The 17,547-nt window shown below is 55.1% G+C and overlaps 1 protein-coding gene across 21 annotated transcripts in view; it reads right to left on the bottom strand.

Moving 5' to 3' along the window:
* Positions 1-4,573: 4,573 nt before the first annotated feature.
* Positions 4,574-17,547, bottom strand: part of LOC102464061 (uncharacterized) — a 252,426-nt gene continuing 239,452 nt past the window's right edge. For 11 of the 21 annotated variants that reach the window (XM_089778116.1, XM_089778115.1, XM_089778103.1 and 8 more), the window contains one exon: positions 4,574-5,969. In XM_089778116.1, coding sequence (XP_089634242.1) covers positions 5,902-5,969 — 68 coding nt within the window. In that variant the 3' untranslated portion in view covers positions 4,574-5,901. The remainder of the gene's footprint in view (positions 5,970-17,547) is intronic. The other 10 variants (XM_089778119.1, XM_089778113.1, XM_089778121.1 and 7 more) reach the window with 3 other exon arrangements.

The raw sequence follows: 17,547 nt of genomic DNA on the forward strand, positions 1-17,547 counted from the left end.
ATGGCCCTTCCCCAAGACAGCCTGCGACTACGGGGGCACCAGGTCGAGGGGGGCCAAGGGGCAGCCGTGGGGAGCTGGGGACCCTCCACCTGCCAAGAGTAGGAGGGGTCTGAGAGCAGCCCCTGCCCCATGTCCACCCCCCTCGGCCCCACGTGCAAGTCAGGAGGAGGCTCTGTAGCCCCCCACAGGGGCCTGGGTGGCTCTTATCATGGCCCGGCTGCAGGCATTCAGCCCGGAGGCCAGGATGGAAGCCGGAGCCGTGTGGAGGTGGGTCACATGGGCCTCTGAGGCGAGCCGCAGACCCTGGGCAGGGAGTCCAGGGGTGGGGTTGCAGGCTCGCCCCTCCCCCGGACCCAGCTCTGGATTTGGACTTGCCTGGGGGTGGGGCTTCAGGGAAAAGAGGCGGAGCCAAAAACAGGGTCCTGGAGGAGGTGGGGCCTCATGCCCTCCCCCGTTTAGGAAAAATCCATCACCCCCGCGTGACTGGCTGTGGCGATGCTGAAAAGGGCCAATCAGTGCTGTGCATGGGTCCCTGGGCAGCTTTGAGATCAGCAGGAGACGGCCTGCCGACATGAATGGGAAGCTAGATCCGGCCCTCGGGCTCCGTAACACCCTGACACGTGTCGGGCACTGGCCAGGCCACGGCAAAGAGGCTACAGTCGAAGAGGACCCGCCTCATGTGAGCACCCCCGTTCGGCCGCGTGCGGGTTCTGGCATTGCCTCAGTTTTAAAAGCCCTGTGGCTACTCAGCCCTCTTCATGCGCTCGCAAGCCCCTCCCGCGGTACACCTCTACCAGTGGCCCATCCCCGAGCCCTCTGGAGAATGCCTCTCAGCCTGTCTCTCCACTCAGGAAAAGTGCCCCCCAGGGCTTCTCCTCCTGGAGACAGTGGCCAAAACAGCTCACCACTCTGAGCTGTACTTGGTTCTGCCAACCAACCCCCGTTGACCATCTCCCTTCCAGGTCTGGGCTGCAACTGAACTGCTTCTAGCCCTGCAGCCTCTTATATCGTCCCTCCTGGCTCCTGATTGGACGAGTCCTCCACAGCCACTCTAGCTTCCTGGAGGACTCCTCTATGGCCCTCTGGGCCTGGCTCCATCACAATGTGACACAATGGAGGGTGTGAAAAGCCAACAGTGGGGAAAGGGCAAGGTGATCCAGCCCTAAGATAGCTGGAAGCTCACGTTCGATGGGGGTTCTCCGTATCGCTCACCGGCCCAGCACAGGCTTGGTGTGGGGTGACCATATGACCCGTTTTGACTGGGCCGGGCCCTTTTTTAAGCCCTGTCCTGTCTCCCTCACAGAGGCACTTGCCTCATTTAAAAACCGAAGCGCACGACGGTCCCTGCTGACTCGCTCAGCTGGCAGGAGCAAACAGGCCACGTGGCCCCTCTGGTCAAAAAAGGGGGTGTGGTGCTGTCTAGATTACAGACTTGCCGGTACTGCCCTGGGACCTGGCATTGCCGTCGGCAGGGTAGATCTCATGTAAGATTGTCAGTGTTCTTGCAGAAATACGGTGCTGCTCCCGTTTGGGCAAAAGCCCTCTTGTGCAAATCATTTGCGCGCGAGGGCCAGTGTAGACAGCACTTAGTGTTTTCCGCAAAAAAGCCTCGATGGCGAAAATGGCGATCGGGGCTTTTTTGTGGAAAACCGCGTCTAGATTGGCCACGGACGCTTTTCCCCAAAAAGTGCTGTTGCGGAAAAGCGTCCTGCCAATCTAGACGTGCTTTTCCAAAAATGCTTTTAACGGAAAACTTTTCCATTAAAAGCATTTCCGGAAAATCATGCCAGTGTAGATGTAGCCTGCGAGTGGCCAATGGAGGATGGGAGCTGAGCCATGCCCGGCTCAGCCAAGGATTCCTCGCCCTAAGGACGAGGGGCAGCGAGGTGCCTCCAAGCCCTGGTACCCCAGGAAGGGAGAGAGCGTTGGAGCCCAGAGTCTAACCAGGGGTCCTATGGGAGTCTAGCTGAAGAAGGCCCAATGGGAGGTGTGGAAGCGTGGCACGGGGAAAGGGAGGGGGTAACTGAGCAGCGCTGTGGGCTCCTTCGGGACGACGGCTCTCACGTGTCAGACGCTCTCCCAGGGTCCGGCCCGCACGTCCTCTCTGCTGGCGGCCGCTGAGTGGTGTTTGATGTTCCCTGGGGACACAGCCTGGGCTCCAGCCCCGGCCGCTCGCCATGCTGGGAACTGACAGGCCAGGAATTAAACAGGCACCTCCAGCCTTACCGGCTCGCCAGGACACAGGCCCAGGAAAGCTCTGGACGAACCGCTCGCTATCTCGCTGCTGTCCGAGCCGCAGGGGCAGGCGGGAGGTGGTGCCGGGCGGCAGGGGCTCTTGTCAGTGTGGGTGTGATGAGTGGTTGGAGGCCGTATCCCCGAGGTCACGCCAGAACCCACCCCAACCTCCCGAGGGTCCCTTATCCTATTGGCCGGGTTCCTGCTGTCTGGGACGGGCGCGGTGAGGGAGGCCACGGATGTTGCTGGACCAGAGAGTCCTGGACCAGAGGGGTCTTACCTGTGTTATTGCTTATCCTGTGGCAGCACCTACAGGCGGCAGCTGAGCCCAGAGCCTGTTGAAAGAGGCACTGTCCATACGCGTACCCCGAAACCATCCCTGCTCTATAATAGACAAAGGCAGGGGAAGGAAACTGAGGCACGGAGAAGTTAAATGATTTGCCCAAGGTCACGCAGGGAGGCTGTATCAGAGCTGGGAAATGAACGCAAGTGCCAGCCCTGTGCCTTCCCCGCAAGGCCCAGCTTTCCCGCTGGAGCCGTCGGCTGCTCCCCAAGGGGAAGTTTGGGAAAGGATCTGTCGGGGCGAGCACGCTCCCAGGCGTGTGTTGGATTTGCACGCCCGAGCGGAGGGAATGACTTAGCACAGCCCCGGGGGACATAGCTCGGGATGAGAGACTTGAACCATGGCGGGGCTCATGGGGCCCCCCGTGAGGTATGTGTGAGCTCTCAGGCAGGGGAGCACATTTCGGGGTCAGTGGCGGGAGCCCCGCGGATCTGGTTCTGCCAAGCGCCTGGTGCCCTCAAGTCCTTCAGTCGGGGGCAAAGTGGCCCTCGGGGGCCTGGCTTCTCCCAGCTAGCCACTGACGAGTGGGCACCTGAGTCATACCAACCCTCCTCCGGCTGCCTGCCCAACACGCTTCAACCCTGGCCCGGGACCAGAGGGTCGGTCAGTTGCCGAGGCCCATTCGGGCTTGGGCCCAGCTGCAATTGGATTGGTGAGGACGTGTAGCCGGGCTCCAGAGCAGGGGTTGGGGTGGGGGAGAGCAGGGGGCCTTGGGAGGAAGAGGTGGGCGGGGCCAAGGGGACGTGGTGGAGTGAGGGTGGGGTTTCCAGAGAAGGGGCGGGGCCTCAGGGAGGAGGCGGAGTGAGGGCAGTGCCTCGGGTGGGGAGAGGCAGAGTGGGGGCAGGGCCTTTGTTTGGGCACCAGTACCCACCCCCCACATCTAGGCAGCCTCCGACGCTCCTGCATATGGCCACCAGGAATGCGGGGAACTCACCGATTTATTGAGTTATTCTGGAAGGCGCTCAGGCCCAGGGCTGGAAAGGCACCGAGGCTTCTAATGCCCACGGAAATCTAGGGGTGTGGGCCCAGATACCCCTGGGAAAGCAATGCCCAGGGCAGCATGAGAGCCCGGAGAGCAGAAAAGTGCTCGTTTCAAAGAGACTACAACAGGGCTGGGCAAGGTATGGTCCAGGGGCCAGATCCGGCCCATCTAACCCTCGGATCTGGCCCACTGATGGCATCCGGACGCTTTCTATTGATATCCTGCTGCCTGTGCCACTGAATTTCCAGGCGGTGGCTTTAACAGCAAGATCCTATTTAAATAGCTCCTGGCTATTTCAGTTTAGAAAAGAGGAGACTGAGGGGGGATATGATAGAGGTCTATAAAATCATGAGTGGTGTGGAGAGGGCCGATAAAGAAAAGTTCTTTATTAGTTCCCTAAATAGAAGAACTAGAGGACACCAAATGAAATTAAAGGGTAGCAGGTTTAAAACTAATAAAAGAAAGTTCTTCTTCACACAGCGTGTAGTCAACCTGTGGAACTCCTTGCCAGAGGAGGCTGTGAAGGCTAGGACTATAATAGAGTTTAAAGAGAAGATGGATAAATTCATGGAGGTTAGGTCCATAAAAGGCTATTAGCCAGGGGATAAAATGGTGTCCTTGGCCTCTGTTTGTCAGAGGCTGGAGAGGGATGGCAGGAGACAAATCGCTTGATCATTGTCTTCGGTCCACCCTCTCTGGGGCACCTGGTGCTGGCCACTGTCGGTAGACAGGCTACTGGGCTAGATGGACCTTTGGTCTGACCCAGTACGGCCGTTCTTATGTTCTTATGTTCTTATGGCTCCTGGTTGTGGCCCTACCCTGACCTTTAAATAGCTGCAGCCAACCTGGGCAGCTGCCAGGCGATGCAGTAGCAGTGGGGCCAGGAGCTGCGAGCCTTTTGCTGTGTTTTCACTTCAAAGCCTCTCACCCCAGGCAACTCCGAGGGGAAGCTAATCCCCAGCCCCACCCCTTCTATCATGGCCCCACCCCTTCCTCCCAGGCCCCGCCCCTTCCTACTAAGCCCCGCCCCTTCTGGGGGTGGAGCCTTCACAAGACCATCTACCAAAATTATTAAGCGGCCCTCCGCTGTGAAAATTACTGCCCAGTCCTGGGTGTACAACATAGCCCTGGCTGGGACGCTTACAGAAGGGGAACAGGTCGATATTCAAAAGCTGCTGGGCAGCATCATGCCCATGGGGCACGGTGAGCCAATGAGAGCCGAGGCGCTCTGACGGGGGCAGTTCATTGGTTGAGGGTGGCACCACCTGACCTCCAGCTGGCAGGAGACGAGGTTCCGCAGGTGCCCCCAGAAGTTTCTCTGAACTCTGTGGCTGCGTCACCATGCGGCCTCCAGACCCTCTTGCTCCAAACCCAGCAGGTACGTAGCTTCCCACCTGAGCCCGCTCTGGGCCCACGGCAGGGGGATGAAAATCTTCCGTGCTTTTGATTCTGGCCTAGGCTGGGAGGGAGCGATCGCCAGCTTCCTCGCACACGGCCGCCGCTCACATCCAATCTGCGGGGCACAGCAAGACGACGCGAGACGATGCTTCCGTCCCTGCTGTCTGTGCTCAGGGCCATTAGCCTGACTGCATCATTACCAAATTACCCCATTACGCCACCCGCGCCTCGTCAGCTCACAGCCCATTTTCTTTTGTCAAGGTCACTCCCAAACCCAGCACTGCCATTTTCCTCCCCGAGTGCTTTCTGACCACGTCCATCCCGCTACCCGGATACAAACAAGTTACCACGCAGCCCGTGCCCTGGCTGACCCCGCCCGGGACGTGCTGAGATGGCTTCCCGCCAGGAGGACGGGGTCACCGAAAGCAGACTCCCTGCCTAGCGAGGCAGCATTGAACCGGTTCTTCAAAATCCAGCAGCGGCGTTGGGGCGTCTGTGTGAGGCCGGCGGTTAGGAGTGGATTGCCAGCGGAGGCTGTGAAGACCAGGGCTTTAACGGGCTTCGGAAAGAGCTAGATAGATTCATGGAGGTTTGGTCCATCGATGGCGATTAGCCAGGGTGGGTCGGGATGGTGTCCCTAGCCGCTGTGTGTCAGAGCGAAATGGATCACAGGGGAGGGATCACGTGAGGATTTCCTGTTTCTGTTCACTCCCTCTGGGGCATCTGGCACTGGCCACTGTTGGGAGACAGGAGACAGGGCTAGATGGACCTTGGGTCTGACCCAGCGTGGCCCTTCTTATAAGACGTGGGAGATAATTTTCCTGCTCGACTCAGCCAGAGGGCGTGAGGGGGGCACTTGGAGCTGTGCCCAGGACAGCAACCAAACCGCTCCAAGGGTTAGAAAACCCGACCTGTGAGGAATGGTTATAAAATCCGGGCAGGGTTAGTCCTCAAATCGGAAGCCTGGCGGGAGTGGTGGTGCCGGATAACAGTCTTCCAATCCGTGCCTGGCTGTTAGAAAGAGAACAGCGATCAGTTGTTTTCCAGGCCTGCTGAAGGATTTTGATTAGATTGTAGGGAAAACTTTCTAACTCTCCAGACAGTTAAGCTCTAGAATTGGTGCCCAAGGGTGGGGTGTGGCCTTCCCATCACTGGGGGTTTCTGTGAACAAGTTGGACAAACACATGGTTAGGGTTACTTGGTCCTGCCACTGCCCAAGGGGGTAGGAGGTGGAGTTATTACAGAGCCATCCGGCCTATGTGATTCTGTGTCTCTATGTATGTAAAACACTGAGACAGACACAAACACACACATGCATACACACACGCATGCATACATCCACATGCATCCACACACATGCATACACACATGCACACACATGTGCACACACACACACACACACACAGGGTATGTCTACACTACAATGTTAGTTCGAACTAACGGACGTTAGTTTGAACTAACATTCATAGCCGCTACACTAGCGCTCCGCTAGTTCGAATTTGAATCGAACTAGCGGAGCGCTTAGTTCGAACTAGGAAAACCTCATTTTACGAGGATTAAGCCTAGTTCGAACTTACTAGTTTGAATTAAGGGGTGTGTAGCCCCTTAATTCGAACTAGTGGGAGGCTAGCCCTCCCCAGGTTTCCCTGGTGGCCACTCTGGCCAACACCAGGGAAACTCTATGCCCCCCTCCCGGCCCCGGACCCCTTAAAGGGGCACGGGCTGGCTACGGTGCCCGTGCCAGGTGCAAGCCTGCCAGCACCCAGCCAGCAGACCCTGCACCTGGCACGGCACAGAGCCACCCACCCGATGTCCCCCAGCCCACCCCCTCTTCCCAGGACCAGGCTGTCGGCTCCCGGGAGCTTGCCCTGGACCGCAAGAGGTGGGCACCTTCCTGGGCTAGAGCGGACATCGTGGACCTCGTCCACGATCTCCGCACTAGGCACAGGAAAGTGGCCGTCTAGGGCAGGAGAGCTGCCAGCCTGGTCACCCAGGAGCAGGTGTGCATGAAAATAAAGGGAGTCCACTGAGACACCTGACCCTGAGCCCTGAGCTTACAATGGCCGTCCTGGGTCAGACCAAAGGTCCATCTAGCCCAGTAGCCTGTCTGCCGACAGCGGCCAACCCTAGGGACCCTGGAGGGGATGGACCGAAGACAGTGACCAAGCCATTTGTCTCGTGCCATCCCTCTCCAGCCTTCCACAAACTTTGGTCAGGGACACCACTCCTACCCCCTGGCTAATACCACTCCATGGACCCAACCTCCATGACTTGATCTCACTTCCCTTTAAACTCTGTTCTAGTTGTAGCCTTCACAGCCTCCTGCAGCAAGGAGTTCCACAGGTTAACTATTTGCTTTGTGAACAACAACTTTCTCTTACTAGTTTGCAGCCTGCTACCCATTCCTTTCCTTTGGTGTCCTCTAGTCCTTCTTTATGGGAACTCATGAAGAACTTTTCTGAATGCACCCTCTCCACCCAACCCCTGCTTTTAGAGACCTCTATCCTGTCCCCCCTCCGTCTCCTCTTTTCTAAGCTGAACAGTCCCAGTCTCTGTAGCCTCTCTTCATCTGGGACCTGTTCCCAACCCCTGATCATGTTAGTTGCCCTCCCCACTCCCAGCCTTTCTCTTCCCCTCTCCCACCTCCTTTTCCCAGTCTCCCCCAGTTTTGTTCAATAAAGACAGAGTCAATGTTGGAAGAAACGTTATCTTTATTTTGTACATCAATAAGAAGGGGGGCTAGGGAAGGGTAAGTGGAAGGAGGTGAGGGAGGAATGGGGTACGAGCCCCCGATGGGGAGGACTGGGCTGGCTCTGCGGGCTTCTGGGGGTGGAAGCTCTCCTGCAGCCCCCCAATTGCCCCCTCTCCCCAGATGGCAGCCTGCGGCAACTGCAGCCGGTCTGATGGCCGAGTGGTGTGATGTGCTCAGTGTGGGTAGTCCGGGCAATCCAAGCCAGGACTGCTTTGCAAGCGGGGCACCCCTTAGAACTGTCTGTCCGGGGTGGGGGTCGGGACCCTTTAAGTGCAGACCTCGGCTAGCCTGAGACAGCATCTCCATGCTCTAAGTCCTCCTCTGATGCCCTGCCGGCACTGCTTCCGGCCATCCTTAACCCCGGTTCAGGGTCCACTCAATGTGGACTTGCTAGTTCGAATTAGCAAAACGCTAATTCGAACTAGTTTTTAGTTCTAGACGCGTTAGTTCGAATTAGCTTAGTTCGAATTAACTAATTCGAACTAAGTTAGTTCGAATTAGCACTGTAGTGTAGCCATACCCACACACACACACGAAACATGAAAGCGGGTGGGCATTTTTAGACAAGTATTCCGCTACATCTACACTGGCATGTGCTTTTGCGCAAGAGCAACCATGCCAGTGTAGATGCTCTCTTGCGCAAGAAAGCTCCAATGGCCATTTTAGCCATCGGGCTTTCTTGCGCAAGAAATTCATGTTGCCTGTCTACACTGGCCTCTTGCACAAGAACAGTTGCCCAAAAGGGCTTATTCCTGAGTGGGAGCATCAGAGTTCTGGTGCAAGAAGCCCTGATTTCATACATTGGAACGTCAGTTTACTTGTGCAAGAACACGCGGCCAGTGTAGACAGGCAGCACGTTTTTGCACACAAGCGGCTGCTTTTGCGCAAGATCGCGCCAGTGTAGACACAGCCATATATAGAGAGTATAAACCCAAACTGGCATTTCGACAAGACACCAGAGCTATCCCAGTGCCCATGTGAAAAGTCTCTTGGGATCATAGACGTTAGAGAGGCTAAGACGTGCTATGTCGTAATACAGACCTGACTTGGATGACCTAGGCACTATAGGCCCATGTTTAAGGACTCAGCTTCTGGAGTCATGTGCTTACATCAGCTTTCATTTACAGACAGACTAATTAAAGGTTTGTCTACGCAATTAGTTCTGAACAGCTATGCTTGATTAACTCCATGTGTGGTTGCTCGTAGTTTGGAATAAGAGCGCTTTATTCCAATGTAGTATAAGCCTCTTCCAAAGTACATGGAGCTAATTTGGAGTGAGGCACTTTTATTCTGATATGAGTGTCCACAGGATTGGTTAAGCTGCTTTCCATTCGCGCTCCATCTTGAAATGACCCCCAATTTCAGCCCTCATGTCTCGTGTCAGGTCACATGGATGTGTTTCAAAGAGCCAATCGCATCCCTTTTTGCAAGGCTGGCTCAACTAGGGGTGGGTCTAGTTCCCCTCCAGTGGAAATATTTTGGGCAGGGGGAGATCTAGGTGTAACCTCTCCGACAGGTGGATGCAAGGGCCGGGTTCAGTATTGTGACAGACCTGGGGCAGCTGACAACAGTAGCTTGGTGGAGAGCAAATATGCAGGAAATTAGGTGATCAGTTTTCTGTTCCTCGACTGAACCGACCATGGACTGCTACCACGTAATCAAGGAAGGCAGGTACCCGGGGCCAATTAAGAGCTTGTCTGAAGCAGTAGGCTAATCAGGGCACCCATTAAGGCCTGCTGGGGCCAGCTTAAAAGGCTTCCCCTCAGGAAGGGCCAGGGGAAGGCCAAGGACTGAGAGGGAGGCGGTGCAGTGAGAGCGAAGGACTGCGAGTGCGGTAGGGGACTGTGGAGGAGCAGGAAGGGTTGCGCAGGTACTAGGGAGACGGTCCTGGGAGAGATCGTTTTGGGGAGGTGGCCCAGGGAAAGGCTGCAAGACTGGGAGTGGAGGAAACTCTGCCAGTGGCTATGGCCTTAGGGCAGGAACGTGGAGTCGCAAGCGGGCCTGGGTTCCCCCCACCCCCTCCGAGTCTGCCCCTGAGAGGGGGAACCAGGACTGCGGAGGGGTTCACCCCAAACAATGGACTAGCCTAGGGTGAGACTGGCTCAGTAGGCTGTGACCGTTGCCTCTCGTACAGGGCCAGAGGCTGCGCGGAGGGTCACAGCGAGCCCGAGGCAAACACTGTCCACCAGGAAGCGCAGGGCCCCGGGGCATGGCCGGAGTTTGCCACAGTTTCTGGGGGTTCTTTTGGACAATAAAACCCAGAACTCTCTTGAGTCCTACCCAGGCATCGGAGAGACCCTCACGCCACCCCGGGGGGCCTCTGAGAGGCGACGCTGCCCCTCTCACAAGCACGGAGCCGCCGTGCGACAAAGAAAACCTGCCATAAAAGGAACCCCGCAGTAATTTGGAAAAACGCCGCCCGGGGGGTTAGAAAACGCATGTGAAACACCCACCTCCGAGCACGTGGGGCCGTGTCCTTTCCTCAAGGTCTCTCACCACGTGGGGTGACGTCCCCCCCACAAATGTCCCTGTAACACCCCACTGCCCCCCTCCCCCGCGGCACCCCACGCACAGCTGTTGTGCTGGGCCAGCGAGGCCCCGGCCTGCAGAGGTCACTGGAATGAGTTCTCCTCTCACCCCTGGGAAGCGGGAAGGCAGGGAGCAAGGCCTCAGCTGCTCCTGCCTCCATGCCATTCCCTCTGCCTTGCTCCTGCTGCCACCCCCGGCTCCCTCCCCCCAGCCCTGCGATGCCCTGAGGTCCTGCCCCGAAAAGATTGCCCAGCGGGTTCGGCTGGAGCAGGCTGGGCCGTCTGGTTCCCCACAGCGGCTGTCCCACAAGCACCTCCAAGGGTTCCTCCTTGGACCTGGTTATCAGTGATGTTAGCTGTACCAGTCCACAGCAAACAGCTCTTAATTGGGCCCTAATTAGACCTGCCCTTAGACGGAGAGAAATAGTGTGTGTGTGAATGTGCATGTGTGTGTGTTTTGTGTGCATGTGTGTGTGTGTGTGCTCATGCATCCATGTGCATGTTTTATGTGTGTATGTATGTGCATATGTGTGAGTATGCATTTTGTGTGTGTATGTGTACATGTTCATGCATGTGTTTTGTGTGTACGTGCATATGTGCGTGTGCGTTTTGTAGGTGTGTGTGTTTTGTGAGCATGCATGCATGATGTGTGTGTTTTGTGTGTGCCCAAGCACGTGTGCATGTTTTTGTGCATGCATGCAGGTTTGTGTGTGTGCATGTGTTTTGTGTATGCATGTGTGTGTGTTTTGTGTGTGTGCATGGGTTTTATGTGCATGTGTGTTTTATGTGTGCACGTGTGTATGTTTTGTGCATGCGTGTATGTGCGTGCATTTTGTGTGCGTGCATGTGTGTGTGGATTTTGTGTGCTTGTATGTGCACCCGTGCGTGTGTTTTGTGTGCATGCGTGCATATGGATGTGGGTTTGTATGCATGCGTGTTTTGTGTGTGCACGTGTGCATGTGTTTTGTGCATGTGGGTGTGGGTTTGTGCGCATACATGTTGTGTGTGTGTGTGTGTGTGTGTGTGTGCGCGCAAAACGGTGACTAGGGCCCTTAGAGCAGAACAGAACCCGTCCTCCTCTCCTCTCCTCTCTTCTCCCCAGAGCTTTAGCAGCCTCACACTGGCGTAGCCAGCACAGCCCCTTAGGGCCTGGCCCACCCAGTTCTGCTGTGCTGGGGTCTCACCCCAAAGCTAACGGCCCTGCGCCCAATAGCAAAGGGACTTGCCATGCCCCGCCCCAAGCCCACACCCACCTTTGGGCAAGGCAGCCCCGGTCTGCTGCGCCCCTGGGCAGAGTGGGCGTGGTCATGCAAATTAGCCTGGCTCCTGACGTCTTCTCCCCCGGCTCCTCTCGGGGATGTTGGGGAGGGCTCGTGCCGACCTGCTGATGGATGTTTGCACCCGGCTGGAGCTCACGGAGGCAGGGGCTGGAGCAGCTGCCACGGTGCACCAGATTGCTGGCGCGTACGTGGGACTCCCTGGGTGCAGGGAGCTGGGCGTTGATGCACAGGACCCCAGGTACCGAGGATAGGCAGGGCCATGGGATCCTGGGCATCAGCCCCGTAGGAATGACAGTAGGAACAGCCAGGACACCCATCCCAGCCTGGAACCAGCTGTTTCCTTGCCCCCGCCACGTCTCAGTAGCTCCCTTCCTTCGCCTCCTCGTCTTGCTGCACGCCAGCAAGAGCAGAGTTCTAGCAGGGGGATTGCACTGCTGCCAATTCTTGTGATTTGTATCACGAGTCTGGCACCAGTTGGCACAGAAGCCCCAGCACCAGGAGTCATGTGATATCTGAAAACAAACCCATCGAGGCCTTGTGGCTGCACAAAAAAATCTCTGAAGCGTGACTGGAATGCGACCTAGCGGCTCAAAAACCAGAACTCCCAAAGTAGGGCTAAAACGAAGACGGTACCTGGTTGGCACGTTACAAAGCCAGTTTCTCCTGCCATTAACACTGGCATGTCCACATCAAAAGCTACACATGGGACACATCCAGCCCACTTAATTAGCCTCATTAACACCGATCCTACAACTGAGAGGTACAGACAGAACCTCTCTAGTCCAGAACGCTCTTGTTCAAAAACAGCCGTGGTCCGGAATGTTTTTAGTGAGCTGGATGTCCACTTTTCATGGGTGTGGTCAAGTTGCCCACAACCCCATAAAGTTTGTTTATAGCCACAAGTCCTGGCTCTCAGTGTTTTGTGCTTCATTTAGCTCTAATTTACCCCTAAATGTCTTCTAAGAGCCCAGGAAGCAGTGGAAGTGTTGGTCATGCCGCTAGACAATACTGACCTCCCATGGTTTGGCAAATTCTCTGGTTTGGAACCGGTCAGGTCCTGAGGGTATGTCTAGTCTTTTTCTGAAAAAACATCACCTGTGTCTAGACTGCTGCTGTGTTCTTTCGAAAGTAAATCGAAAGAATGCGGCAGTTTTTTCAATCGTGGCAAACCTCATTTTACGAGGAATAACACCTTTTTTTGAAAGTACTCTTTTGAAAAAAGGAGCTATTAAATGCAAACTGTGCTTTTTTGAAAGAGCGTGTCTAGACTCTCTTTCGAAAAAGCGGCTCACTTTTTTGAAAGATCTGCTTGTAGTCTAGACGCTCTCTTTCGAAAGAGGCTTGTAGTCTAGACGTAGCCTGAGGGTGCTGGACTAGAGAGGTTCAACGTGTACTACTTCTGCAGCTATATAGATCTCTTGGTTTCTGTCATTTCCACTCCAATTCATCTGATGAACTGGGTTGTGCCCACAAAAGCTCATGATTCTATATATTTTGGTTAGTCTCTAAGGGTATGTCTAGACTACACGCCTCTGCCGACAGAGGCATGTAAATTAGACTACCCGACATAGTCAATGAAGCGGGGATTTAAATATCCCCCGCTTCATTAAAATAAAAATGGTCGCTGCATTGTGCCGGCTCAGCTGATCGTTGGCACAGCACAGCCGTCAAGACGTGGATCGGTCGACAGGGAATGCCTTTGTCGACTGCTCCTGGAAACCTCGTTTCACGAGGCATAAGGGAACGGTCGACAAAGGCGTTCCCTGTTGACCGATCCGCGTCTTGACTTGCACGCTGTGCCGACAATCAGCTGAGCTAGCACAGCGCGGTGGTCATTTTTATTTTAATGAAGCGGGGGATATTTAAATCCCTGCTTCATTGACTATGTCGGGTAGTCTAATTTACATGCTTCTGTCGGCAGAGGCATGCAGTCTAGATGTACCCTAAGGTGCCACAGGACCACTTGTTGTTTTCAAAGTTACAGACTAACACGGCTACTCCCTGAGACTCCCCAAATCGGTTTTTTTAGACTTTCCCCACATTTTAAAGCCATTTGTGTGAGTTTTGGGGCTCTGACTCCAACTATATATACTGGGTTTGATTGGCGTTCGTAAAGGTCTTTTGAAAGGATATATTAAAGTACTTATGGACTCTCCAGAAGGCTCCCTGTTTACAAGAACACCACCCCTGCATGTCTCTAAAGCAGTCTGCTCCACTGTTGATTGCCTGTGCCCTAAAAGTCTCCTCTATCGCACAATCAAATCAATGCGCAAAACTCAATTACAGTGGCATGACATTTCCAAGGAAACGTGGAGGATACATTCCAGTCTTAGTTTGGTCCTACCAAAGCAATTCAGATGGCAAATCAATAGTAAACACTTAAGGCTAGATTTGTTTAAAAAAAAAAATCAAGTTATCCATTTCCCATTATGTCCAACCTCCTAGAGTATTGATAGGAAACCCTAGCTGCATCTAGTACACCCAGTTCAGGAATCGTTGGATCCTAGAGAGCCCCAGAGCAGGGCCTGTTCCAGGTCGCTACAAGGGATGTGCGTTTGGGCGGATCACACCTTCCCGCCAGGGATCTGAAAGCACGTGACGGATAACCCTCCCCGCTCCCTTGGCAGGCCGAGGGAAGTTTGATGGTTACAGATGGGACGCAGAGGTTAAGGGACAGGATTTGGGCGTCTGGCCTTCCAGTGTTCCTGTTGTAACCGCTGCAGAACACTCATCCAAGATGTCAAACGGGTGTCCATGGACAGGGAGGGGGGCCCCCTGGGGCAATCTGCCAGATCCTTCATATGGGCAGAGCAGAGATGGGGACCTGTGATGGGGTAGACACACCCCACACTGGGGAAGAGGGGGCGGGCCCTGCCCTGCTGGAGGAAAAAGCCCCTCCCCCGCAGCCCTGCTGGGCATGCTCCCAGTGGGACCTGGCTAGAAGAGACCAGGAGGTAGCTCAATCTGGGCGGACAGCCAGAGGGGTAGGAGCTTATGGCCAAGCTCCAAGGCAGCCCGAGTCGCTGCCACGCCAGCAGCCGGAACAGCCAGCGCAGCAGCAGCCTCAGCCGCGATGCCAGCGACCGCCGGGAAGGACAGGCACCCGGAGGTGTGCTCAGCAGGGGGAGTCACTGGCCGGCTGGTAGGAAGCAGCCCAGAGCAGGGGATTGTGTTCCGGGAGGTCGGCGTGTTTTGGCATCCGACCCTGCCAAGCAGGCAGTGGGACGCTACACTGCCCCCGGGGCACTGGGCTGGGCCCTGGAGGAGTGGGAGGGCCCGGGGCCCCCTGCCTCCCCCACCAGACATGAACCTACTGTCTGCCTTTGGGGTGGGGGAAGACCCACAGGTGGACTAGGCTGGTGCGGCCGTATTCACCCCAGTAGAGGGGACTGCACTGTGGACTAGGCTGGTGCGGCCGTATTCACCCCAGTAGAGGGGACTGCACTGTGGACTAGGCTGGTGCGGCCGTATTCACCCCAGTAGAGGGGACTGCACTGTGGACTAGGCTGGTGCGGCCGTATTCACCCCTGGAGAGGGGACTGCACTGTGGACTAGGCTGGTGCGGCCGTATTCACCCCAGTAGAGGGGACTGCACTGTGGACTAGGCTGGTGCGGCCGTATTCACCCCTGGAGAGGGGACTGCACTGTGGACTAGGCTGGTGCGGCCGTATTCACCCCAGTAGAGGGGACTGCACTGTGGACTAGGCTGGTGAGGCCGTATTCACCCCTGGAGAGGGGACTGCACTGTGGATTAGGCTGGTGCGGCCGTATTCACCCCAGTAGAGGGGACTGCACTGTGGATTAGGCTGGTGCGGCCGTATTCACCCCAGTAGAGGGGACTGCACTGTGGACTAGGCTGGTGCGGCCGTATTCACCCCAGTAGAGGGGACTGCACTGTGGACTAGGCTGGTGCGGCCGTATTCACCCCAGTAGAGGGGACTGCACTGTGGACTAGGCCGGTGTGGCCGTATTCACCCCAGTAGAGGGGACTGCACTGTGGACTAGGCTGGTGCGGACGTATTCACCCCAGTAGAGGGGACTGCACTGTGGACTAGGCCGGTGCGGCCGTATTCACCCCAGTAGAGGGGACTGCACTGTGGATGAGGCCAGGATTACCGTATTCACCCCAGTAGAGAGGATTGAGCTAAGGGCTAGGATGGGGCAGCTGTGTTTGCCCTAGTAGAGGGGAAGTCTACTTTTGTGGCTGCCGGTGCCCAGTGCTGGGCGTCAGGGTCGTGTACGCCTGGAAAAGGCAACTTCTGAGTAGTCAGGAAGCTTGCCCCTCGACAGGAATCTATGGCACCCTACCTCCTGCTCAGTCCTCCCACCCCCAACCCGCTCCTGCACCCTCCTTCCTTCCCTCCCAGATCCACCAACCTTTCCCACACTGAACACACTGGCAGGCCCCTCCCACACTCTTAATCCCTCAGTTTTGGCTCCCCCAGAGCCTACAGCGGCCCACAAATCTACTAGTCCAGGCCCCTCTAGGCTCAGCTGTGTGAGGGGAATGTGGGGAGTGTCTTTCCCCTTCTCAGTCGGGGGCCATGTCAGGGAGGTTTTTTGTTTTTTTTATCTCACTTTTCCATGGCCTCCGACTGACTTTTTCCGCGGGTCAGCGGCCCCTGAGACAAAAAAGGTTCCCTGCTCTTGGGGTAGAGAACCCCAGCACCTCTGAAAGTCCCCACTTTTATTTAGGAACCTGCCCTTGGGAGGGAAGAATCCCAAGCATTGTTACAGGCTGGGGACCGACTGGCTAAGCAGCAGTTCAGCAGAAAAGGAGCTGGGGATTCCCGTGGCTGAGAAGCTGGATATGAGTCAACAGGGTGCTCTTGTAGCCAAAAAGGCGAATGGCATATTAGGGGGTATTAGGAGGAGCATTGCCAGCAGATCTAGGGAAGTGATTATTCCCCTTTATTTGGCACTGATGAGGCCACATCTGGAGTATTGCAGCCAGTTCTGGGCCCCCCAGACGCATTGGAGAGGGTCCAGCGGAGGGCGACCAAAATGATGAGGGGGCTGGAGCACATGACCTACGAGGAGAGTCTGAGGAGCTGTCCCTTTCTCCATCCCTGCCCCATGCTGGCCCAATGGGCTCATAGCCATCCGGATCCCCATCTCTGGCCCCTTGCTGCCCTCTAGTGGTCATTCTACAGTATAACCCCCCTTTCCATGTTATGGAACACAATCCCATTCCAGGCACATCCTGTTTTCCTGGCACAACCAAACCCTGACCTTGCTTTAAGTTATGTCAAGAGGAAGCTGCATATCAAATGTGATGTCCTAGCTCTTACAATTTAGGAGGAGTTCTTGAACAAGTGGACTCATGGATGGATAGACAGACACACATTTCTAAAATACATAGATAGATAATAATGTCACTGACAAAATCCACCCCTTTGAATGATGTATTTATACTGAACTAACCCCTGGTCTAGACAGCACTATATCAACCAGAGAACTTCTCCCATCAACATAGCTATCGGCTCCTGAGGAGACAGGAGAAACTCTCCCTTAGGCATAAGTATCATCTTAACTAAGCACTTACAACGGATGTTCCTCCAGGAATTTATCTAGTTCATTTTTTGGCCCTTGTAATAGCTTTTGCCTTCACAACATCCCCTGGCAAGGAGTTCCACAGGTTGACTGAGTGTTATGTGAAGAACTAGTGCCTTTTGTTTGTTTTAAACCTGCTGCCTATTAACTTCATTGGGTGACCTCCAGTTTTGGTGCCATGTGAAGGAGTACATAACACTTTCTCCACATCAATCATCATTTATAGACCTCTATCACCTTTCCCCTTAGTCGTCTCTTTTCCAAGTTGAAAAGTCCCCGTCTTTTAAATCCCTCCTCACATGGAAGCTGTTTCATAACCCTAATCATTTTAAAGTTGCCCTTCTCTGCATTTTTTTCCCAATGCCAACATCTCTGGTTTTGAGATGTGAGCTTAGTAGATATTTTTCTATTTCCTCTCCATAACCCTTATTAAAGCACTCCTCCAAACAAGGTTGTCTTTGAAAAATAAACGTGGG

The sequence above is a fragment of the Pelodiscus sinensis genome, chromosome 1 (genome assembly GCF_052426305.1).
Source record: "Pelodiscus sinensis isolate ZL-2025 chromosome 1, ASM5242630v1, whole genome shotgun sequence".
Classification (NCBI taxonomy): Eukaryota; Metazoa; Chordata; order Testudines; family Trionychidae; genus Pelodiscus; species Pelodiscus sinensis.